This window comes from Vipera ursinii (genome assembly GCF_947247035.1).
Source record: "Vipera ursinii genome assembly, chromosome: 1".
In the NCBI taxonomy this organism is placed as follows: domain Eukaryota; kingdom Metazoa; phylum Chordata; class Lepidosauria; order Squamata; family Viperidae; genus Vipera; species Vipera ursinii.
Genome location: NC_139512.1, coordinates 242,912,446 through 242,936,810, shown reverse-complemented (window position 1 = coordinate 242,936,810; position 24,365 = coordinate 242,912,446). Strand labels below are relative to the sequence as shown.

Sequence of the window (24,365 nt, the reverse complement as noted above, 5' to 3'; positions counted from 1 at the left end):
CTAAAATCCATTCTTTGGGAGAGTTTCCTTTTCAGGCGTTGCTTTTTAAAATTTTCTCAAGGAAAAGGCCCTTACTTTTCCTGCCTTGCTTGTATTTTCAGAGCTTTTCTAAAAGAAAGGTTGGTGTTTCGCCTCTTTCCTTCTCCTAACACCAGCAAGAGAGCCTCTCCTTAACAAAAGCACAAAGAAGGAAACACAGCAGGGCAGCTGTGTGAGAGGAAAATTGTGAATTGCCAGGGAAGCTCCTGCTGTGAGTCTCCCCAGCACCTCAGTGCAAGGAGTGTGCTTGGCAGCGCCAGTGCCTTTGGTTCTCTCCGTTTGAGAGGATATCAAGGCTGCTGCTGTTTCTCCCCAGTGCAGATGAATAGTTTCAGACAAAAAGACAGTAGCTAAGTTCTCCCTGAGCTCCCAGTTTATGAAAAATGGAAAACTTCCTTTTTACAGGCTTTCAGGAAGCAGCAAAAAAGTGCAGCCTTTTCATTGAAAAGCTTGTGAAGGAAGCCATCTTCTTTTTCTGAATCAATCCTTCTCAGGCAAAGCTTTTGTTTCAGGGGCTGCCTCACCTAATGCCTCCTCTGCGTTCGTTGCCTTTCTCAAGCAGACAGGTGGTGACTGCCACTGGGATTGGCAACTGTTGTTAAGTGAAGCAGTCACTAAGTGAAACCACAGCTATGTTTAAGGCCTCATTTCACCTTTTCTTTGCTTTACAGGCCTGTGGAGGTCATAAATACAATGGTGCATTTGGGTGCAAAGTTACTTTTCCATCACCATTGTAATTATGAAAAAAGTCGCTAAATGAGGACTACCTCTACAAAATTCAGTTGCTGCCAGTGTTACCGATCAGCCATTAGATAAAGTGTCCATAAAAAAAAATAGATTTCTATCTCCTTTGTCTCCTTCCTCCCTTTCCCCTTCCAAATGTAATGGAAGTTTCTGAAGTAAACATAGAGGAGATGTATCTGCCTCTTTCGTGTGTTGCCCAATTACTAAAGATTTGTTGTCATTTCCTTAACAGCAAAATCCTTCATCTCCCCCACTTTAAAGTCAAAATCTGTTTTAACTCTGAAATACCCAAGAGTCCACTCCACCTCACCTCAGAGTTACTAGAGCCAAACACCCGATGATGTCAGCGCATTACCTGCCACAAAACAGGCTAACATGGTTACAATAAGAATGGGTTCCTTAGACCATAAGAGAAATACCATTACAAAAGGAGGCATTGCAATTTCTTCTTCCTCCATTGCATGTTCCAGAGATTGCTTTCCGTAGAGATTCCTTCTGGTCTGATTTGTAGAGGTCTCCAAGACTGCATATTCTTTTGGTTATCCTGAAGTTTTTATGGGTTCACACCTTTAAGCTTATCGGAGATTTTCATTCCGCATTGTATCACAAAACGTTTTAGCCAGTGTCTTTGAGTCGCAGCTGCTCTTTTTGAAATACATTTTGCATTTTAACTGTGTTCTTGTTGTCAGTCGTGTACAGAATTGGGAGTTTTCTGGAAAAGATACAATAGGGAAACAGGCTGCGTGATTCTTTTATGAGCAAATGGAAGAATGTGACATAGTGGTGAAACATCATCATGATTACATTCTATAATAATAATAATAATGATGATGTTGGAAGGGACCTTGGAGGTCATCTAGTCCAACCCCCTGCTCAGGCAGGAAACCCTATACCATTTCAGACAAATGGCTGTCCAGTTTCTTCTTAAAAACCTCCAGTGTTGGAGCATTCACAGCTTCTGGAGGCAGGTTGTTCCACTGATTAATTGTTCTAACTGTCAGGAAGTTTCTCCTTAGTTCTAGGTTGCTTCTCTCCTTGATTACTTTCCATCCATTGCTGTGCAAGAAGGGTTGGCGGTCTCCTCCTAGCAGAAAGAACTGCTCCAGTTTAGGGTGGTCTTCTGAAGCTCTCCTATTAGAAGGAATCTCCCCCACTGCCCCGTCCCTTGCACATATACACATACATGGACAGAAGCACATATTGTACTCAAAACTCAGACTAAAGGTGGTGGGCTTAATTTCAGCGTAACCTGACAATTCTGCTAATGCCTGCAGATTCTGTGCACACTCAACTGGAAGCTGGTGCTGCATCTCTGAATAATTTCTACTTCAGCACTCTCTCAAATGGAATTAGCAATGTAATAAAGATGCTGCAGCCAAATATGACAGGTAAGATAAGACCATTTCCTTTCCCCTGCACAGTATTTTGTATGTGTTCTCTTCCTGAAGGTTTCAAATAAGGAATAGTAAGAAACGGGAATGGGATTTTTAAAGCTTTATAACCACTTTCTGAATTTTCTACTGAAAAGGAAGTAAATGGAGCTAAATTTGGAGGATAGAAGAATATTTTTGGAAAAACATTTCTTTTGACACTAGGCCAGGGGTAGGCAACCTTGGCTCTTTTATGACTTGTGGACTTCAACTCCCAGAATTCCTGAGCCAGCCACACTGAGGGGAAAGGGAGAGTTTTCAAGGTGAGCCATGCTGGCTCAGGAATTCTGGGAGTTGAAGTCCACGAGTCATAAAAGAGCCAAGGTTGCCTACCCCCTGAAGTAGGCCTAGGAAATAATTAACTGACTCGTATGTTGGGTAAAATGCGTTTGTTCCCTGTTGTGTTTTTAAATGTTTTACTTCTCAGTATATAATTACAAACCTATATCTCATTCAGTACAGTATGTCTACCTCACAGTATCTATTGGAGAGATCATAAATAAGCATACTAGTCGTTTCCCATATATCTTTTTAGATGAACATGTGATTCCTATGGATCCAAGATGGAACATGCAGTGTTTGGATACGATTAGCAATTCTGTCGATTTTGATACAGACGTAGAACACTCAGATCAGCTGCTTATCCTTCTAAAATCACTTTCAAATCGGTGAGTTTAATTGAAACTGAAACCTTTAAATGTTTTAAAGGAAGAAAAGATAGTACAGACTTGGTTTCAGTTTATACAATTACAACCTAGATGGAAGGAAGATCAGAAAATTGGTATAATAAAAGTTGAGGAAAATTTGATAAAGCAAATTAGAGATCAAAGTCAATCGCATATAAAAAGATTATATAGTGCTCTTATAGAAATTGATTCAGAATCAGAGTTAGTTAAAGATTGTATGATAAAATGGGCTCAGAATATTCAAGAGCCCATAATGATGGATACTTGGGGAAAAATTTGGGTTAGAAATGTAAAGTTTACACAAGCACAAAACCTAAGAGAGAATTTTTATAAGATGTTTTATAGATGGCATTTAGATCCTAAAAAGTTAGCATGTATGTATCCAAATCAACCACCTAAGTGTTGGAGATGTGGTAATGAAGAGGCAACTTATTATCATATATGGTGTACATGTAAAAATGTTAAAGCTTTTTGGATAAAATAAGATTTACCCCGCAGTTATTTTTATTGGGGATTATTCCGGATTGTACTGTTATAGAAACTAAATTAATGTTACATTTAATAACGGCAGCCAGATTGTTGATGGCGCAATATTGGAAGAAAGATTTACCTACAATAGAACAATGGATACTTAAAGTAATGGGAGTAGCTGAAATGACAAAAGTTTCAGCATATTTGAAAGACCAGTCACAAGAAAAATATATTTTGGAATGGAAAAGATGGATTGATTATATTCAAAACAAATATGGGACTAGAAAGTTTCAAATAGCATATGAATAATTTTTAATAATTATAGAAGTGTTATTATAATTATTTTAGTTTTGTTATAAGGGAGTTAAAGGGTGGAAGGTTTGTTAATGTTGTATTAGATATTTAGCATATGTTTGCTTAAGATTGCTATATGTAATACCCTGTATTCTGCTTTGGGAAGTCCGGGGGAAGGGAGGGAAGGGGGGAGGGTTGGTGGGGAGGGTTGGTGGGGAGGGGGGGTTTTCATTAAAACTTTGTAAAACTTTTCAATAAAAAAAAATTGTAGAGTACTTTTTGAGGGGATTAGAAGAGCTCAAAGCTTGCCATTACCAGACGTGTATGTGTGTGTGAGTGTGTGACTGAAACATGTCCAATAAAACCTATAATCAATTTTCCATATTCTCATACTTTTTAACAGTGCAGGGCTCTATTGCTTTTCTCTGAATCCTTCATCATTTATGAGGGAATGCATGCTCCTGTTTCAAAATAAATCATCCAAAATTCATAAATCACTTTTCATTACTGTTGATTATCACATAAAGAATAATTTCCTCCCATTTCTAATCTGTTGCCATCTAAGAATTAAAATTGGTTGGCATGGTCCATTTTATTGTAGTGGTATCTTAGAACATTTGGCATTATATTGGTGCAACTTTGATATCATAATGAAATTTATTTTGTGGGCTGTATGTTCCCGACACCATAATTTCAATGACATTTGTTGTGTATTATGTTGTAATTACAGGGCAATCCTATTTCTGAACCGGGAGAGAAAGAGTTATGTTGAAAGAAGTTTGATTAATACCAAAAAAACCAGAACTAGTGCTTTGAGAGTGTCTATAGAGTTCTATAAAGGTATACAATATGCTTCTGCTTTTAATAAGTGAAAATTTAGCAACTTACCATTTTCTTTTAATTATAATGGATAAAATGAATAAGCTATAGTTGCAAGAAGATTTAACTTTATAAAATTACATAACTTATGGAACTAACATTGGAACTTTGATATCGTGTGGCGTAGTTCTTGAACCTGTTAAGGAAAAGACGAGCAAGTTGCTACTTTTCAGATGTTTGAAGCACAATTTTTGTAATACCTAATCTTGGTAGACTTGTATGAGTTGTCCAAAATTCACAAAGAGCACCAAGTTGCATATTCTCATTTTAGTCCATTGGGAATTCAGGAGTTCAGGCAGACTCTTTCAAGCTGAGGACTGCACATCTTTGTGAGTTAACGTGATGGATGGGCCCAGAAAAAAATTAGAATTGGCTTAATTTAAACTAAAATATTTAAATGCAGTTAATAGGATTTCTCTTTGCCTATCCATTATTTTTCCTCTCTTTATCAGATTTAAATTTACAATTTGGTGGCAACTTTTGAAGAACTCTAGGGAATGCACCCAAGCTGTGTCGGGGAGAAATGGTGGTTGCATATCTTGCATCTGATTGTACAATTGTACACCTTTTACATTTGGTAATTTTCTGAGAAAAATAATAGTGCATTTATAAACTACATTAACTTTCTACAAAGAATTCAGAAGAAGAGGTTGCAGACATCTTCAGCGTTTTGTTAACTGCTACTCACGAATTGAATAATGTACTGTTAATGCAAACTGTAGTAGACATTGGTACATACTTTCTTTGGTTTAATTTTATCTTGAACTTAAAGATCCTGGTAATCACACCTCATTTCCACATGCTGTTGTGGCCCACCTTGCTGCCTTTTTTGAACTTTGGGATGCTTTCGTACTGCACTGGGTGAAATCTACACAAGTTGCTGTGTCTGATGAGAAGTTATATGAAGTAAGTAGGCAATATAGATATTTTCTAACCCTTGAGCTGTAAATAGTATCTTGGCTTTTCATCAGGTCCCCATATTATCTCCCCCCCCACACACACACACACACACCTGATTTCCCCATAGTATTTTTTTAGATACTTGCTTAAATGGATTTTTGCTACAAAGGATCAATATTAATTGTAGTGTTGTAGAAGAAACCTTTGAGAAGGATGGTGTAGGCCAGGGGTAGGCAACCTTGGCTCTTTGAGGACTTGCGGACTTCAACTCCCAGAATTCCTGAGTCAGCATGGCTGGTTCAGGAATTCTGGGTATTGAAGCCCACAAGTCATGAGGGCGCCAAGGTTGCCTACCCCTGGTCTAGGCTAGGGAAAGAAGTTAATGAGACTAGCATATATAAATGTTTACCAGTGTCAGTGAGTAGTGGAAGGAAAGTTGTAATATTGTAGATTTTTGAATGATTAATCCCATAAATGGATACAGGTTGAAATGAAACAAAGGAATGGTAATTGATTATTAAATCTGAGAAATAATTCTGCTCAAATGCTAAAGAGGACATAAAGAAAAAGAAAAGCAATCACTTTGGACTTCTCTTGCAGGATTCTGCTTCCAATAATTCCACATGTATTTTCAGCTTGTTGGAAGCGTAAGTCTTGCTGAGCTTTGGGATTGTCCATGTGGATGAAGAATATATAACTTCCAAATAACACCAAGACATTTTTCCCCCTCTCTCTGTGTGTAACTCTACAATGATATATTTTTTTCTCTCTTCAAAAGTTCAATTATTCTGGAATTAGAATTAATATAGCTTGGATAGATTTGCTACCTACTATGTGAATTATTAGCTTCAGATACTTTTGTTTAAAATTGTACATAGCTTTGGTTCTTTTATTGTATTTTGGTAGTACAGATAGTCCTCGATCTGTGTCTGTTTGGTCAGTGACTATTCCAAGTTATGACAGCATTAAATGAATGGTGGTTATAACTGGTCCTCGGAATTCTGGCTGTCCCAGCATGGTCACATGATCACAATTTGGGTGTCTGGCAATCCATTTACACTTACAATCAGTTGTCATGCGTCCCAGAATCATGCACTCATCATTTGTAACCTTCCCTGCTGGCTTCCCCAGAAAAATCAATGGGGAAGCCGACAGGGAAGATCACAAGTCACTGGGCTAAGCCTCCCTTGTCCATTCACACTTTCCCAGCCCCTCGACGCTCTTGCTGCAGTGGCCACTTACAAACCTTCACCATACCATGCTTCATTGTGAAAACCACTTCTCTCCCCTTTCCTGCCTGTTGGCCTGGGACTTGCAACTTTCTGCTGGCTTTCCCACTGTCTTTGGTTGCGGCAAGCCAGCAGGAAGTTGCCTCACCTAACAATTGTGCGGTACAGTTAACTAGAACTACAGGGAGCGCCAGCGCTAAAAGATGCGGTCACACTTTACAATCACGTGCTTAGTGACAAAAATTCTGATCCAAATTGACTTTTTTAACTTGAGAACTACCTGTGCTATATTTTTGCCATAAGAAGCTTGGAAGCTAAGAATTTCATCTAGGGTCCCATTAGGAGCACAAAAGTGTCTCTCCTTCATAGCTGGAAATGTCCTTGAGAGTAGTGTAGAATGTGAGAGGAATAGATATGGAAGGCTGCTTTCTTCTCTTGTTATCCTCAAAACAAGAAAGTGATATTTCCTGATATGAAAGTAGTAGTTCTTCATCTGAGACATACTGCTATATTTAAAGAACGTATTCTCTCTGGCTTGCTTCTAGATTCTGCATAGCTTGTTGTGGCGTGACAGGTTTTGGACAACATCTGATACGGTGACTGTGGATTCTCCTGGCTTGATGCTCTTGTCTCTCCACTGGCACTGGGTTGTGAAACATTTAATCAGCAGAATACCTCAGTTTCTGAGCGGATATGAACAGCAAAAGTATGTCTGCCTTGTAATTTTCTACAGTACTATTAGCTTTTCCAAGAATCTTCCTTTCCAGTAGGCTGTGTTCAGATGAAGCCCTATAGCCCTGGTTAACTGAATGTGGGCTTATGTAATTAACCCATTTGGTGGATTCACATAACAAATTTAAGACGTGAAGTAGCTGAATGAATAGAATTTGCACAACATGCTAGGCAAAAGTATGGTTTTCCCGTTTATGGCTTAGGTGCTTTTAAGTGCCAATCTGCCTGTCCGTGTGTTTTCTGTCAGTGTCCTGTTCATAAACTATAAATTATAGGCCACTGCATAAATATATTAGTCTTTCCCAACTTGTTAGGCATTCTTTGGTGAAGGTTGGTTCAGAGCATCCATGGGTGATTTAATGATCAAAGTTTCCTCTCTGAAAAGTTTGTATAAATATTTCTTTGTTCCATTTTAAGATTGTCCAAGGAAATTCAGTCTGTGTCACAGCAAATACAGTCTTCTCTTGCTAGTCCAGAGGGTATTTCCACCAGCATTAAAAAGCTACAGAAGGCCTTGGGGAAACCTCTTCCCTTCAAGGTATGCATTTGTTCGTATTTTTCACTAAGCATAGATATTTTTAATGGCAACTTTTAAAAACTATGTTACATTGATATAGAAACCTAAATAAATTTTTCCAGCCCAATATTAGGGCAACATCTATACCAGCAGAGCTAGAGAACATAATGTACTGGGGTTTGAATTCTCAAGAGCTCTTGAACTCAAAGTGGCTTACACAAGGAATTTCTGATGGAACCTGATATTGACTATATCACTTATATCCACTCAGTGACTGAGTAATTGCTGGTCTGTAAACCTTTGTCTGCTAAAAGGGTAAGGGGAGTGGAAGGGAGAAAAAAGAGCTGATGTTAAAACCATCAGACCTACATTTATTTACCTTCCTGTTTAGACTGTCAGGTGGCTGATTGCACACAGAACTTGTCCAGAAGCCGTAGATTTCCCATTTTTGAAAATATAGTACTCATCTTTAAACTCCCCTTTTACATGAAGTTTGCAGGTTTATTGACAAACGGGCAGAAGCTCATTATTAATAATGTTGCAGATAAATTCCAATAGAATGTTAATTCGGTAGAAGCCAGTTCGATGGTATTAATAGGAGCTGAAGGGTCTGTAGCATCAAGAGTGATGATGGAGCAATTCAACCTACTCGATATGTGCAAGGATTACAGTAAGCGATCTGATTTAATTTAATTTAATTTAATAATTTAATTTCTATACCGCCCTTCTCCCGAAGGACTCAGGGCGGTGAACAGGGCAATACACAATAAAAATATTATACAAAAATTAAAAAGTCATTAAACATTATGCCCTTAAAATTAATACATATTACAATTAAAACTATTTATAAAAACCCAACCCCATCCCATCAGACCAGGCCAGCTTGTTCGAAAAAGAAAGTTTTGAGATCGCGCCGGAAGGAGCGAAGGTCGGGGGCCATCCGGAGCTCAACCGGTAAGCTGTTCCAAAGGTCTGGCGCGCCCACAGAGAACGCTCTCCCCCTGGGGGTCACCAATCGGCATTCTTTGATCGGTGGCACCCTGAGGAGGCCCTCTCTGTGGGAGCGCACTGGACGGAGGGAAGTTGACGCCGGCCGCAGGTGTTGCCGTAGGTAATCCGGACCCATGCCATGAAGGGCTTTGTAAGTCATCACTAACACCTTGAACCTCACCCGGAGAGCAACCGGTAGCCAATGCAGCTCGCGGAGCAAAGGTGTAACATGGGAGTATCGGGAGTGATGATGAGATGGTGTGACTAAAACAGAAAAGACTGATTTTTTTTCAGCTGCACTTACTCAGAATTTTCTGTGTGGAGGACAAGAATGGGAAGTTTTGGGAAGCAAATCTCTTGAGTAGCCTTAAATTCTGTCCTCGAGTGTTGCCAGGGTCCATAAACAGCCTGTGATTGCTATATTTGAAGCCATTTGAGGGCCGAGGGTGTCGAATTTAAGGGTAGATAGAGGAGTGGTGCAATTGCCAAAGACTGCCTCTTTCCATTCTTACTTTTAGCACTGAATTAAAAATGAAGCGAAACAAGTTTCAAGAATATATTCTTGGGAGTTTCTGGTTGGTTACAAATGGAATCCTTGGGTCTTGCATGCCTCAGGTTGCCCACTTCTGTTCAAACTAATACAAGTCAAAGATTCAGTTGCTTGATTTTTCTTTTTTCTAAAAAGTCCATGGTTTGTATAAATTTCAGTATACAACGTACCTGCTGCCTCTGTGGAAAGGTAGACCTGGTTCCACCTAGAATGGGTTGTCTCTCGATAACTGTGTTCATACAATATACTTAACTTTGTTGTTGGAGTTTATGCAGCGATTGGTTTAAATCATCTGATCGAAAGGTTTAATTTGTATAATATGATAAACCACAAAAAGCAAATAGTCCAAAGTTTAGCACAGGGGTAGGCAACCTTGGCTCTTTTATGACTCGTGGATTTCAACTCCCAGAATTCCTGAGCCAGAAACCTTGGCTCTTTTATGACTTGTGGACTTCAACTCCCAGAATTCCTGAGCCAGCCGGCTCAGGAATTCTGTCATAAAAGAGCCAAGGTTGCCTACCCCTCGTTTAGCATATTATTCACACACATTTGCTAGCTTTATCTAACTTAGTTAACTATGTTGGGTGACTACAACCCATGGCAGAGCACCTGATTACATGCAGAACAGGTATGGCACAGTAGTTCCCTTTTACCTGAATTCTCTGCTAACCTCTTAATTGTTTACAAGGAGTGAATAATCTAGAAACTAAAAACAGTACAATTAGATGAGAAATGGGGATTTACAGCTCCTAACAAGGACCTGATGCTACAGGTTGGTGGGAGTTTAGTACCTTCTAGAAGGTCATGGATTCCCCATCCCCAGTGAGGACCCCATTTTCCTCTTTCGTTCCAGTGACACAAGCGGAAAGTTTCCTCTATAACTTCTTGAAATCATATATATATATATATATATATATATATATATATATATATATATATATATATATATATATATATATATATATATATATATATATATATATATATATATACAGCAATTTCTTATTGCTGTATTGTTGACTGGTGGGAACTTCTGGCATTTATAATCCATGTGTACAGAATCCTTCTGCTCTTTCTTTGGTCTTAAATGTACAAATTCAGCCTAAATAACATGAGATTTTTTTTAATTGAAAAAAGAAAAAAAACACTCAAAATTGCTGGGCTAGAGTTGTCACTCTTTTACATTTTTTTTAACTATCACTCAACTTTTACTAGGATAAAGAAATACTGGAAACTGCTGTCCAACTCAGGAGACTCTCCAAAGCTCTTCATATCCCAGAGCTGAAGCCTGCCTTTGGAGACGATCAATGGCAGAAAGAGATCTGTATACTGAGAACTGTCACTGCAGAGTGGAATATAAAAGCAGTGTTACTTCAAGCTCAAGGCCTAGTCTTCCGCTCCAGTTGTTTGAAAGAGTTTTGTTCAGGTAAATTAGTCCTGAAAACTAAATCTCTTGTAAGAAAAGTGCTGTAACAATGTGCTATTTTTATACAAAAATATTTTCTGTTTAGATTTTTTTTTAGAGAAAGTCTTGGTTGCACCATTTTTAATTATTCTTTTCTTCTTTCCTTACAGATGAATTTCAGACATTGGTGAATCTCCAGCAGTCAAAGCTAAAAGAAGGGGGAGCTTTAATTAGCCTACAGGAAGGGAAGCCTGCTGAACGCCAGCAACTGGATCCTGCTCTGTTAACTCAGCTGTGTAACAGAGTACAATTGTGGCCTGCAATGGAGTATCTAGCTGTGTTGTGGCAGTACAAGCTGACCTGCGATTGTATTGCTGAGGTTTATTTTAAAAGGTGAGAATCAAAATGGTGCCTTTACCACTGCTGTGATATTGTGAAAGTAGTCAGGAATTGGTTCTTGCTTTTTCCATTTTTTTAAAAAAAATCATAGTGCAAAACATTATACAGTGAAAGGAAGGCACTTCTGTCTGAATTTGGTCTCGGCATTTTATCATGTGTTCACAGCTTATTCTCTACCCAAACTGCATAGGTGTCAGAAAGCCATAATAAGTATATGGCAGAACATCTCACAGGCATTCTGTTCTTTCTCTGATTCAGAGACCAACTAATTGTAATTCAGTTGAAGTCTGTCTTTCAGTAAAAAAATAGTTGTTTATTCTTGCTTAAACAGCAGTAATTGGGACAAGAATTTCCCTTGCTAAGTGATGCGATCGTAAAGTATAATGTCATGTAACTGCATTGTTTAGCACAGGGGTCTTCAAACTTGGCCCTTTTATGACTTGTGGACTTCAACTCCCAGAATTCCTCAGCCAGCATGTCTGGCTGAGGAATTCTGGGAGTTGAAGTCCACAAGTCATAAAAGGGCCAAGTTTGAAGACCTCTGGTTTAGCAGTAGCAATCCCAGTAGTCCCCATTGCCATTGTTAAGCAAGGATCATGGGTTATTATGCAACGACTTGTCAGCTTCAAATAAATAGTCAGTGGGGAAGCCAGCAGGAAGTTGCAAGTCCCAATCACAACATGCCTTTCTTAGGAAGCTCACAAGTACGGTGACAGGTGAATGAATGTTATTTATTTATTTATTTATTTATTTATTTTATGTTATGTTATGGAGTGCAGGTGTGTGTGCTACAGCTGAGCTTGAGTATGGCTGTGTGGTGGGGCTATACTGTGGTGTAGGACAAGTGATGGCATTTGTGTGCGGGTGTGCTACGGGGTGGCACAAGGGCAGGTGGGATGGATGAGCGTGCTGTGATGCAAGTGTTGACAGCTGCAGAGGTGGGTGCTGCAGAGCAAATGTGAGCGGGTGTGTGGAGGGGTACTGCAGCACAGTGTGAATACAGGCATGTGGGTGGATGCTATGGAGTGAGGGTGGGTGTTTCTGTACGAGCGTCAATGGATGTTTTAGTGTGATGGTCGGGGGTAAAGCTGTGGCCTGGCAGGGGTATCCAAGAGGGCAGTCGCCTACCTGCCCAGAGTCTTCTCCATTGACCTTGCTTATGGGAAGCTGGCAGGGAATATTGGAAGTGGCGATCACATAAGTAATAGCTGGTTGCCAAGCAGCCAAATTGTGATCATGTGTTTCTAGGGTCAGCTGCAAGTTGGAGGACAGGTCGTAAATTCCCCTTGTTCATCACTTTGAAGAGTTGCTGAACGAGTGGTTGTAACCCAAGGAGTACCCGTACCCATATTAGAATAATATGGCCCATAGTTGCAAGCTTTTATAGGCCACTGTTGATACAAAAAAAACCTTGGGTTATAAATGAGTAGAGTTTTTTAAGCTTAAATCCTGTTAACAGAAATGTAAGGAACAGTATGGTGTAAAATTGATTTCGTCACCAAATTTACTGAAATTTACTCAGTTTGAACAGTTTTGAGCATACAAATAGTCTTATATATTTTGGTGATTTAATCTTAGATTTTTTACCTTTTTCATTATTGCTGTACTTAGCTGAAACAGCTAAGTTTCAATAGATGCTTTTCTCATTATTTTCAGGAATAGCAACAATGATGAGTTAAGCACCTTTTTAGAAATAAAGCCCTTTATTGCTTTTTGCCTTAAGTTGACACCAGCTACCTCTCAACAACTTCAAGGACTTTATTATCTACTAGACTGTTATAAGGTAAAAAAAAAACCACTTTAAAGCTGAATAAATTCCTTCCCTTTTTTAATGATTGATTGTAAACATGTTGATTGATATTCAAACACAAAACTACTTTATGTCATCTTCTTTAACTGTATAGAGAAATTGCTTTTCTTTTACAGGAGCTAAAGGGAAACTTGAAATGGGTTGATCAGATTCATTGTAACTCTACAATGAATATTGTAGAATATTCACCACATTGTAGAATATTCACCACATTTTGGACAACCAGCTCACATTTATTGCCATATGCTTACTTCATTTTATGATATATTTTTTTACCAGAAACCATCATTTATTTCTGGTTTCCAGCACAAAATGCCCTATAATGAATAATGGGATTGCTTAATAACTACGGTATTTGCTTAACAATTGCCATGTTTGTTAAAAGTTGTAAAATCAGGCATGGCATGTTATCATGATTTATGACTGAAATTGTGGTCCTAAGTTGAGGACTACTTCTACCTAAACAGCTAAGTTGAGGACTACTTCTACCTAAACAGCCCGCCTGATTCTTTTTTCCTGTCTGTATTTGTCCTTTAAGTAAGAGGGATTTATTTTCCTATTTGTAAAGGGCCATAGTTGCAAACTTCAAGCTTGAATCATTGTGAGCGCAACAATTGCCTTAAATGTCACCACCACACCAGATTCTGTTGAGGCCTGAGATGGAGGCCACAAATGGCTTTCTGGATGTTTGTGATATTCTAGGCTATTAAACTTGCCTAATAGCCAGGGGTGAAAGATGATGAGATATTAGCGCGCATGGTGGGCCACAGGTAGCCCGCACTTGCTCCAAAAAGTAATATTTTCAGACACTTTCCACAGTTGATTAGAGTATTAATTTTTGAAACTCCAGTATGATTTTAGAAGTCTTTAATACACTTGCGTTTTTATCTTTCATTTTAGATCTCTGCTGAGGAAATTTCACTCTTGTGGTCAGAACTTGCTGTTGCTGCTTTTCAGGCTTTCTGGAGCAGCACAGTAACTACAGGCCCCGAGCGTTGGCTGTCCTGGCAGCCATTTTCTGTGGAAGAGAAGATGCTATCCGGCTCATTGTTGAATTCTTCTATCCAGGTTTGTGTGGGAAAGCATAACATCCTCAAAAGGGTGGTTCAGTTATAGCAGTTTATTCTTTCCCGAGGATACGTGCAATAATTTGCAAATCTTAATAATGGCTTCGACAAGCTTTGTTATCATAACAAGAGTTTAGATAAAGAATTGTTTAGATTCTTTTTAACATTTGCAAAATATTGTACATATTTTTGCATTTGATTACCTGTGCCTTTTTTTTGTGAGGATGACTCCATTTTATCTTCCCTCCCCTCTATTTCACCCAATATTCTATTTCACAATTTTCCCTATATGTCTTTCTGTCCTGGGATGCGATGGCTCAGCAGTTAAAAGACACTGAGTTTGTCACCTGGAGAGCTGGCAACCCGGGTTCAAGACCTGAGCTGTGTTCAAATGGGGTGAGCTCCCGTTACTTGCCTCAGCTCCTGCCCACCCAGCAGTTCAAAAGCATGCAAAAGCAAGTAGATTTGATGGGAAGGTAATAACGTTTTGTGTGCCTTTGGCATATAGCTATGCTGGTCACATGACCACGGAAATTGTCTTCGGACAATCCTGGCTCCCTCAGCCAAGAAACGGAGCTGACCACCCTTCCCAAAAGTCAAACACGACAAACAGGGAAACCTTTACCTTTTTTCATTCTATCCCTATTGAGCATGCTCACTGGACTGATTGTTGTGATTCCTTTACTTGAAATAGTTTTCTACAGATAGACACTTTACTAAAATTTTATTGCTGGAAGATTCAAATTAGAAATGTGCTTTCTACTAGTTGATAGGAATGAAGAGTTCTCATTTTCTTGCACGGGATGCTATAGTACTTATTAGACTTGAATCCACTTAATGTTGTTTTTTTACAGCTGGGTCATTTTTAAAATCTGTTTTGTCCACGATTCTGTATCTGTTGAATTTTGTTCCTAATCAATTAATGCGCCATTTATCTCTTGATAATTGGGTACAAAAGTTCTTTCTAAGAATAATCCTTGCTACAACTTCATGTTCTGTTCATTTTCTTAAATTACAACGATTTTTCAGTGTATTTTGGCCAGTGAAAACCACTGAGAGGAAATTGGGGGTGCAACAGAATAACGCTCTCCCTCTCTCTCCTCTTTCCAATTTATATATTGATGATCAGGATCCCCTTCCCCATACAGTTTTCTTAATCACAGGGTTGTTGTTTTTTACCATCTTCCATAGGAAATAATTACTGTATGAGGTAAAGGGGATTTGCTACATTTGGGACAAAAAGGCCATGTGTGTTAGCTCTCCTTGATTACAATTAGTCTTAAGGTTGTGGACTTAACCTCTTAATGTTACATGATTATCAGAGTTTTAAATGTGCATTTTAATTTTCCATTAATTTAGGGTGTGGGTATTTTGAACCGAGCAGTTTTCTCCAAGTGCCTCTCTGAAATTCTAACTAGCAGCAACAAGTGGAGCCAATGGGACACAACGGGTCTTCCTCTTCTGTCAGCCTCCCGAGTGACCTTGGGAGAGTGCCTGGAAAAAGCAGAGCAGCTTAAGGAGATCAGTAAAGTTTTGTGGACCAATGCAGCTTTTTCTTCAGTGGCTGAATTTAGGTATTAAAAAAAGACCGTTCCTTCACTTTTGTTCCTTTAAATCTTTAATCCCTTAGATTATTAATCTTAAAAAAGAAGCATCTCTAAAAACGTCTTAGGGGTTAAACTTTTGACGGTGCCTCTGTTGTTAGCAGGAGACCAGTTGATTCTTCTGCGGTAGCCAGATTTATGTTCTGTTGTTGCTCGCGGTTTCATAACCCTGATTTCCTTCTTTCAGGCTTACAGATTCAAGGTTTCAGTGTGTAATGTTACACAGGCAACTCCTGGCCCTTAAAGATTTGATTCCAGCGGAGACGCGAGAGGAATATCTCCAAAACTGTAACAAGGTTTTTTCGAAGGACTTGATGGCCCTTCAGTATATTTGCAAAGTACTCAGGGATGTTGGTGCTCAAGAGATGATGCCTGAACAGATCCTTTGCCTCTGGCTTACTTGTGTTCAGCAATTCTGTGGACAGGAAGTTGGGCTCCATAACTTGCCTGAAGCAGCTCAACGTGGGAGCCTCTGGGTAAATCTAGGTCTCCTGCAGATCTATCTTTGGCTTCCTCAGACCATGTTTGATCCTGCGGTGAAAAGAAAATATAAACTCAAGTACGCAATAGAAGAGGTGAGTGTTTGAAGCTAATGCATGTTTCCTTGCCTTGCGGTTTGGATGTATTAAATGGATTAAAAGGCAGATCTGTAGTAGTAGATAACAAATAAATGGGCGATAAGGCAAACAGGAGGAATTAGCCATCGTATGGAGAAAAAACAGCAACATAACATTTCAAATGCGAAGTACATTAATCTTATCCAAAATAAGGATAAAGACCTTACTGATTTTCGAAAACAGATGAAAACTACTTGAGTAATTACAAAGACAGGATGATCCATATAGGGTGAATAAGGCTGTACATAAATGCGCAAAACTTGAAATATTGTCCTTACTTATAAAATGTGGGAACAGACAAAGGTTCCTGACAATTTGATGCAAATAGCAGAATTTGAAGCCAATAGCTCTTCTTCCTCATCAGATACTGTATTTAGAAACATGTTTTTAGAAATAATTAAAATTATCTGATGTGTCTAATTGTCTAACGAGATTTGCAAACGCCTACATCATCAGTACATTCTGGTGCAGCATAATAGTTTTGTTCAATTGCTTTATTGAAGCCGTAGTAAAGTAGTAGTTGAATCAGGTCTGTTTTTTCTCTAATGTTTCCAGTTGCATCATCTGGAATGTGAGTGGAAAACACAGAAACTGTCCACTCAGCTGCGTACAGGGAAAGATCTTGAAGATGAGCCCATCAACAGTCATGGCCACCCTCATATTAGGTACACTTGCGATTCAGTGCAGTACAGCTGGTGCAGTTGTGGGACTTTGTATGTTCAACTTATTTCCATCTTCAAAAGAATGATTGTAAACGGCTGAAGGAGTCCATTTGGGCCTTTGGTTCGAGTTGGTATTCTTTTTATGTTGCTGGGATCTTTAAGTTGTCATTTGGTTGGTGAATAAAAGGGAAGGATATTTTCGTAAGAAGAAGCCACTTAATATGATTCATTTTCTATTTGGTGTATTGATTTTAAAAAGCATTATTTTTTGTATTTTTTTTTTTTAGAAAACTCTAGGATTTGTCTGTGTTCTTCGTATTAAAAAAGAACAGTCAATAATAGAAATCAGAGATTAAGCGCTTGGACAAATACTTAATGTTATCTGAGTAGCCTTAATAATACTATTGGTAACAGGGTTTAAATCTTTATGCATCTCCTTCCTTCTCAGGTTGTTATGCCAAAGAATCCAAAAGCTGAAAGATCAAATTGCCAGACTTGACCAAAAGCAAGCTTTTCGACCCCAGGTTCCTTTGTTTGAGTCCTTATATCAAGAAGTTCATCAGTATGTTGGCAGCATTGCCCAGATTTCAAAAGTCCAGGATCTCATGACTCGCCTTCTGCAGCTGCTCCGTGCAGACAAGTCCCAGGGGGTGCAGAATGTGCTAAACGAAGAAGCAGCTTGGCAGAAGTCACACCATCAGTTCAGGAGACATTTGGAAGAGACCTATGCTGCCTTCCCCGATGCAGTTGTTCCTCTGCAAGCTGCCATTTTGCAGATGCAGCACGGCCTGAGGCTGGTAGCTTCTGAAGTCCACAAGGCCACTCTTGACAGTTTTGTCAGTCCAGCCAAACTGGGAAGCCTTGTTGTCTCTCTGCTTTCGTTCCCTTCCATTGGTAGCACTTTCCCTACATACCTCTCCCATGCAGATACATTGTGTTCTGTGAGCTCTCTGGACGTCCTTCAGGGCCTGAAGAGGTTATCTCTGAAATACATCGCTGAAGAGTCTGAGAAAGCACAAAAGACGTGCCTTAACCAGGAGCAGCTGCTGGTGAATGCTTTGTTATATCTCCAGTGCCACGTGTTGTCCAAGGGAGGAGTGGACCATAAGTCTCTTCTACTCTTTAGGCATTTGTTTCAGGTATTCTGTCTGTCTGTCTAATCTATCTATATTTGTATCTATTCATCAATCAAAACAATTTATATGGCCAGCCATCTCAAAGTAATGACTCTGGGTAGCACAGCACACCAAATAGTATTTAGTTTTAGAACCTTAGGAGGGAAATAATCCTAATTTTCTCAGGGATTTATTCCAAAATATAAGTTATAGTGGAGACTGAGGGCATTTAGTAAAAAAAATTATCTATATATCTATATCTATATATCTCTATCTATCTATATAGATATAGATATATGGATATAGATAGATAGATATAGATAGATATAGATATAGACATGTAGATAGATATACAGATATTTATATATATACATACCTATATATGTGTGTATGTATATGTATATCTGTGTGTATATATACAAAAACACACACACACACACACACACACACACACACACACATTTTATTAAGGAATTTAACAAAATAGGGTGGATTTAAAAATTGGAATAAAGGTATGCATGCATTCACACAGAGAGAATGAAACATTATTTGAAAAGGCAGTATCTATGCAGAGAAAGAGCAGCACAGACATGGGCATTTGCCATCCTTTAGAGGTATATATTGCTAGGTGTTCTCTTTTTTTTACCATCCCACCTATAAAGGGAGGGAATGCCTGTAGAGATAGGGAGGTGGGTGGGGTTCTTTTTGGCAATGTATTTGTCCCAAGCTACTGTATGAAAAGGTCTTGTACCACCATGTGCCTTACCTCAAGATATAAGTATAATTTGTATTTGTCCTTACTTCATAGGTAATTATAAATGAATGGGATGAGCAAGAGCGCCAAGCCCAAGAGGAAGAGGAACAAAAGAACAGCCTTTATCGCTATAAGACCAAGAGCCATGGAAGTGGCCTGAGTGAGGAGGAGGAGGAAGAGAGAGAGTTCAGGAGGAAATTCCCTCTTCATGAAAAGGTAGGCAGGCAGCTAATGAAAAGTCTGTCTGAGAATTTTCCACTGTGGTGCTTCTGTTCTTCATGGGAAATAATAATGTCCCATTTTATACACCTACAGTTGCAAGAAAAAGTATGTGAACCCTTTGGGATTACGGGGAGTTTTGCATGAATTGGCCATAAAATGCTCTCTAAACGTCATGTAAGTCACAACAATAGAAAAACACAGTCTGCTGAAATAATACTACACAAACATTAGCTGTTGTCATGTTTTAATTGAACATAAGATGGAAACATTCACAGTGCAGGGTGGAAAAAGTATGTGAACCCCTAGCCTAATGACTTCTCCAAGAGCTAATTGGAGCCAGGAGTGAGCCAACCTTGACTCCAATCAGTGTGATGATATTGGATGTGTTGCTGACAGCCGTCCTGCCCTTTAAAAAAACACACCTGTTTTGGGTTTACTGGTCTCAAGAAGCACTGTCTGATGTGAACCATGCCTTGCAGAAAAGAGCTCTCATAAGACCTACGATCAAGAATTGTTGACTTGCATGAAGCTGGAAAGGGTTACAAAAGTATCTCCAAAAGCCTTGATGTTCATGTGTCCATGGTAAGACAGACTGTCTACAAATGGAGAAAGTTTAGCACTGTTGCTACTCTCGCTAGGCGTGGTCATCCTGTAAAAATGACTGCAAGAGCACAGCACTTGCTGTGGGGGGGGCATTTGCCCAGATGCGCCTGGTACGCCAGTTACGCCCCTTTCTGGACTAAGAAAGGACTGGACTGCCCTAAGCGCAGTCACCCACGCACTCGTTACCTCCCGTATAGATTACTGCAATGCTCTCTACATGGGGCTGCCCTTAAAGACCACCCGGAGGCTTCAGCTGGTGCAGAATGTGGCTGCACGGGTAGTGATGGGAGCACCCCGATACTCCCATATTACACCCCTCCTGCGTGAGCTGCATTGGTTACCGGTTGCCCGGGTGAGATTTAAGGTGCTGGTGCTTACCTTTAAAGCCCTACATGGCTTAGGACCGGGATACTTACAGGACCATCTGCTGCCAGGAACGAATTCCCATCGCCCAGTACGCTCACACAGAGAAGGCCTCCTCAGGGTACCGTCGGCTAGACAATGTCGGCTGGCGACACCCAGGGGGAGGGCCTTCTCTGTGGGAGCGCCAGCCCTATGGAACCAGCTCCCCCATGAGCTTTGGATGACCCAAGATCTCCAGTCCTTTCGCCGCGGCCTCAAAACACTCCTTTTCCACCTGGCTGACTTGGACTGACAGGGATTTTAATTATGTTTTTAATTTTTTAACTCTAATTTTTAATTTATTTTAATTTAAATTTTAATTTATTGTACAGAGGCCTTTAATTTTAATTTTATCTTAACTTCTTTATTTATTATATGTTATTGTTGTTAGCTGCCCTGAGTCCTTCGGGAGATAGGGCGGCATATAAGTCCCAATAATAAATAAATAAATAAAATAAATGATGCTTAATGAGATAAAGAAGAATCCTAGAGTGTCAGCTAAAGACCTACAGAAATCTCTGGCACATGCTAACATTTTTGTTGACACATCTACAATAAGGAAAACATTAAACAAGAATGGAGTACATGGGAGGACACCACGGAGGAAGCCATTGCTGTCCAAAAAAAATATTGCAGCACGTTTGAAGTTTGCAAAAGAGCACCTGGATGTTCCACAGCACTACTGGCAAAATATACTGTGGACAGATAAAACCAAAATTGAGTTGTTTGGGAAAAACACACAACACTATGTGTGGGGAAAAAAGGCACAGCACACCAACATCAAAACCTCATCCCCACTGTAAAACATGGCGGAGGGAGCATGATGGTTTGGGGCTGCTTTGCTGCCTCAGGGCCTGGACGGATTGTTGTCATTGATGGGAAAATGAATTCCAGAGTTTATCAGGAGATTTTGCAGGAAAACGTACGACCATCTGTCCACCATCATCTGAAGCTCCGCAGAGGATGGGTGATGCAACAGGACAATGACCCAAAGCATACAAGTAATTCAACAAAACAATGGCTTCAACAGAACAGAATACGCCTTCTGGAGTGGCCCAGTCAGAGTCCTGACCTCAACCCGATTGAAATGCTGTGGCATGACCTTAAGAGAGCGATTCACACCAGACATCCCAAGAATATTGCTACACTGAAACAGTTTTGTGAAGAGGAGTGGTCCAAAATTACTCCAGATCGTTGTGCAGGTCTGATCTGCAACTACAGGAAACGTTTGGTTGAGGTTATTGCTGCCAAAGGAGGGTCAACCAGTTATTAAGTCCAAAGGTTCACATACTTTTTCCACCCTGCACTGTGAATGTTTCCATCTTATGTTCAATTAAAACATGACAACAGCTAATGTTTGTGTAGTATTATTTTAAGCAGACTGTGTTTTTCTATTGTTGTGACTTACATGACGTTTAGAGCGCATTTTATGGCCAATTCATGCAAAACTCCACGTAATCCCAAAGGGTTCACATACTTTTTCTTGCAACTGTATTTCATCAGTATGCCTGATCAGCTTCTGATCTTAAGACGTGATGTGCTGAATTAATATTAAACGTATGTTTTAATAAAACTCTTAACAGGACTTTGAAGATATTACAGCTCAGGAAACTCTTGAGGGGAAAATGGAAACAGAAGTCGTTTTAGAAGCAGCAGCTCTCCCTGAAAAAACTCTTCTTTCTCATCACTCAGCGAAAACAGTAATGATGGTTCATCGGCAGCTTTGTCTTTCCTTTGCCCAATCTTTGTGGTATCAACAAAACAAACCACCCGATCAAACTAAACATCAGTTGAGCCTGTTTCTTTCCTGCTACCAGACTGGCGTTTCACTGATCGCTCACTTTTATCCCTTGATTGGTAAGGCTTCTCTGATTTGTTTCCAGATATAAGATTCCAACAGCTTTTCTTTCAGAGGGCACTTTGGTTTGCCCACTTTTGGGGGAGGAAGAATTATAGTAGATTCTAGGACATAAATTATTCGTATAGAGCAGTGATGTCGAACCTTTTAGAGACCAAGTGCCCCAAAACCAGCCCCGCCTCCCCACCCGCCCCGCTCCGTGCCCTGCCTACTCCACCACCAGCAGCCCGCAGGGCCTCCCACCATCTCCATGGCCTGCTGCAGCAGATCGCCCAGGTAACCCAGCAGCACCATGGCAGCCACGCCCTCCACCCGCACCCTGCAGCATCATTGTACGATGGGGCGTGAGGGTGGAATCTTGTCCCCACTGCCCGGCTGCCATGTTCTTGGCTGCGTTGCTCCATGCGGACCGTGCTCATGGGTGACTCTCTGGGGGGGGCTGCTGGTGAAGAGGGGGCCACGAGGAGGCGGGGCTGGGGCGACGGCGCACATGCCCACAGAGAGGGCTCCGAGTGCCACCTCTGGCACACATGCCATAGGTTCGCCACCACTGGTATAGAGCATGTTGATCACTGATACAAACTTGAGTGTAGTGTGAAGTGCTGGCCAGGAATGGGAAGTTTCAGATTTAAGCACCAACTTGATCTTGGAATACACTGATGTAGGGGAACCATTACTGCAAACTTTTTCACTGGATTATTGTTGGGATAAAAATGAGAGGAAACTTAGTATGTAAGTTGTCTGGTGCTCTCAAAGAAAAGGAGGGGACCTACATGCCATAAATAAACAATACATTATTTTTAACAATACTTTTTGTTGTTTGTATTGTGTACAATAATTTGCATTGCGTTATTTTTAACCATATTTTAGTAAAGCTAATTTTGCCAATGTGGTAGTGGCAAGAAAATAGGGTGTATGGAAAGAGTTTTTGACTTACCACTCTTTATTTAGCAAACATTTGAAGTTACTATGAAGAAAGTTAAGACCTGTTACTGAAGTTACAGCTGTTGCAATGGTCCCACAATCATGTGATTGTGATTTGGATGCTTTGCAGCCTGTTCACACTTACAAACAGTTGCCAAGTCCCTTCAGTCACGTGATCATTTGCAATCTTCCCTGCTGACTTCCCCAGAAAATCAACGGAGAAGCTGGTAAAAGGGTCCGTGCTGAAATCCAAACAGGATTTTCAACTCCAGAATAGAAGGGCTTCTGAAGTTTCTCTCTTCTGGGGATGGAAATCCTGCTTGGATTTTGGCATAGACCTTTTTAAGTCCACTTCATTCAAAATCCCAGTCTCAATTGTGGTCTTATGTTGAGAAGTACCTGTAGTTTTTTTCCCCCTCCACTTAATATGGAGAAAAGTTGCATCTTCTTAAAATGTGCATGCTCTGGTTGTACAGACCCCCTTTGAAAAGAATTCTCATACAATTCTTATACAAGCCATCTGGCACCTGCATTTTCTCCCTCATTGCTCATTACTGGAACAATAATTTTCTTTCACTTACTCTTTTCTTTTTTCCCCTCTTGTTCTTTGCAACCTTAGGTTCAGAAATAAATGATCATCTTCACGGCAGCCAACTTCTAGCTAGCACAATATTGCAGAATACACTTTTTGAAGAAGGGACGTCAGAGCTTGCCTTGAAAAGCGAAGGGGCCTATGACTTTTATCACCACCCTAACATTCAGCAGATCCAACAGTGTCAAGTTCTGCTCAGAAACTTTCATAAAGAAGTGAAGGTACTATTGCAAGAATGGCCGGAACACCCTGCACTCGTCCAGGTAAGCACATTTAGATTTTTTTTTTAAAGTAGGAATTATGCAATCATTAATGCTTGCTGAATGCTGACAGTGCATTTATGTTTTTATGGTAGTCAGAAAATAGTTTTGTGTTTATATTAAATCATTGACAAATGTTTTATCTTTTCAAGAGGTATAAGTTAAGTTATTTGGTATTATTTTCAAACTCTCATTTTCATTTTTCAATTTGCAGCTCCTAGTGGTGATGGACAGAATTTGCACCTTTCCGCTCTCCAGCCCTCTTTCAAAGATTCTAAATGGCTTGGAAATTCTGCTCGCCAAGTCTCAGGTCAGATATTCTAAGTGAATATGTAACAAAACTAGTAAAAAGTGAAAAGCTGTTATAATAGTATAGGTAGCCTTTGTTTGGCAACTGTCACAGATATTGACTGTTTACAGATACAACAATAATTAAACAAAAACCTTAATCATGAAACTGATTAAGGTCTTGTCAGTTTCAGGCAGGACATCCCCCCCCAGAAAAAAATTCTAATCTAATTAAGATCACAGAGCTCAGCTTCTTCACTGCAGTTAGTACTTTTAGGTAAGCATTAAGCTGCAGACAAAAACAGCTTGGGAAGAGACAGCT

At 39.8% G+C, this 24,365-nt stretch overlaps 1 protein-coding gene across 1 annotated transcript in view; it reads left to right on the top strand.

Moving 5' to 3' along the window:
* MDN1 (midasin AAA ATPase 1) overlaps nt 1–24,365 on the top strand; it is a 131,487-nt gene that overhangs the window by 56,404 nt on the left and 50,718 nt on the right. Inside the window, exons 50-67 of the mRNA XM_083348146.1 lie at nt 2,058–2,171; nt 2,749–2,881; nt 4,395–4,504; nt 5,316–5,449; nt 7,218–7,378; nt 7,822–7,942; nt 10,677–10,887; nt 11,037–11,259; nt 12,922–13,048; nt 13,976–14,143; nt 15,502–15,716; nt 15,934–16,321; nt 16,919–17,028; nt 17,474–18,164; nt 18,949–19,110; nt 21,705–21,978; nt 23,523–23,758; nt 23,970–24,065. Of these exons, the coding sequence (XP_083204272.1) occupies nt 2,058–2,171; nt 2,749–2,881; nt 4,395–4,504; nt 5,316–5,449; nt 7,218–7,378; nt 7,822–7,942; nt 10,677–10,887; nt 11,037–11,259; nt 12,922–13,048; nt 13,976–14,143; nt 15,502–15,716; nt 15,934–16,321; nt 16,919–17,028; nt 17,474–18,164; nt 18,949–19,110; nt 21,705–21,978; nt 23,523–23,758; nt 23,970–24,065 (3,674 nt within the window). The remainder of the gene's footprint in view (nt 1–2,057; nt 2,172–2,748; nt 2,882–4,394; nt 4,505–5,315; nt 5,450–7,217; nt 7,379–7,821; nt 7,943–10,676; nt 10,888–11,036; nt 11,260–12,921; nt 13,049–13,975; nt 14,144–15,501; nt 15,717–15,933; nt 16,322–16,918; nt 17,029–17,473; nt 18,165–18,948; nt 19,111–21,704; nt 21,979–23,522; nt 23,759–23,969; nt 24,066–24,365) is intronic.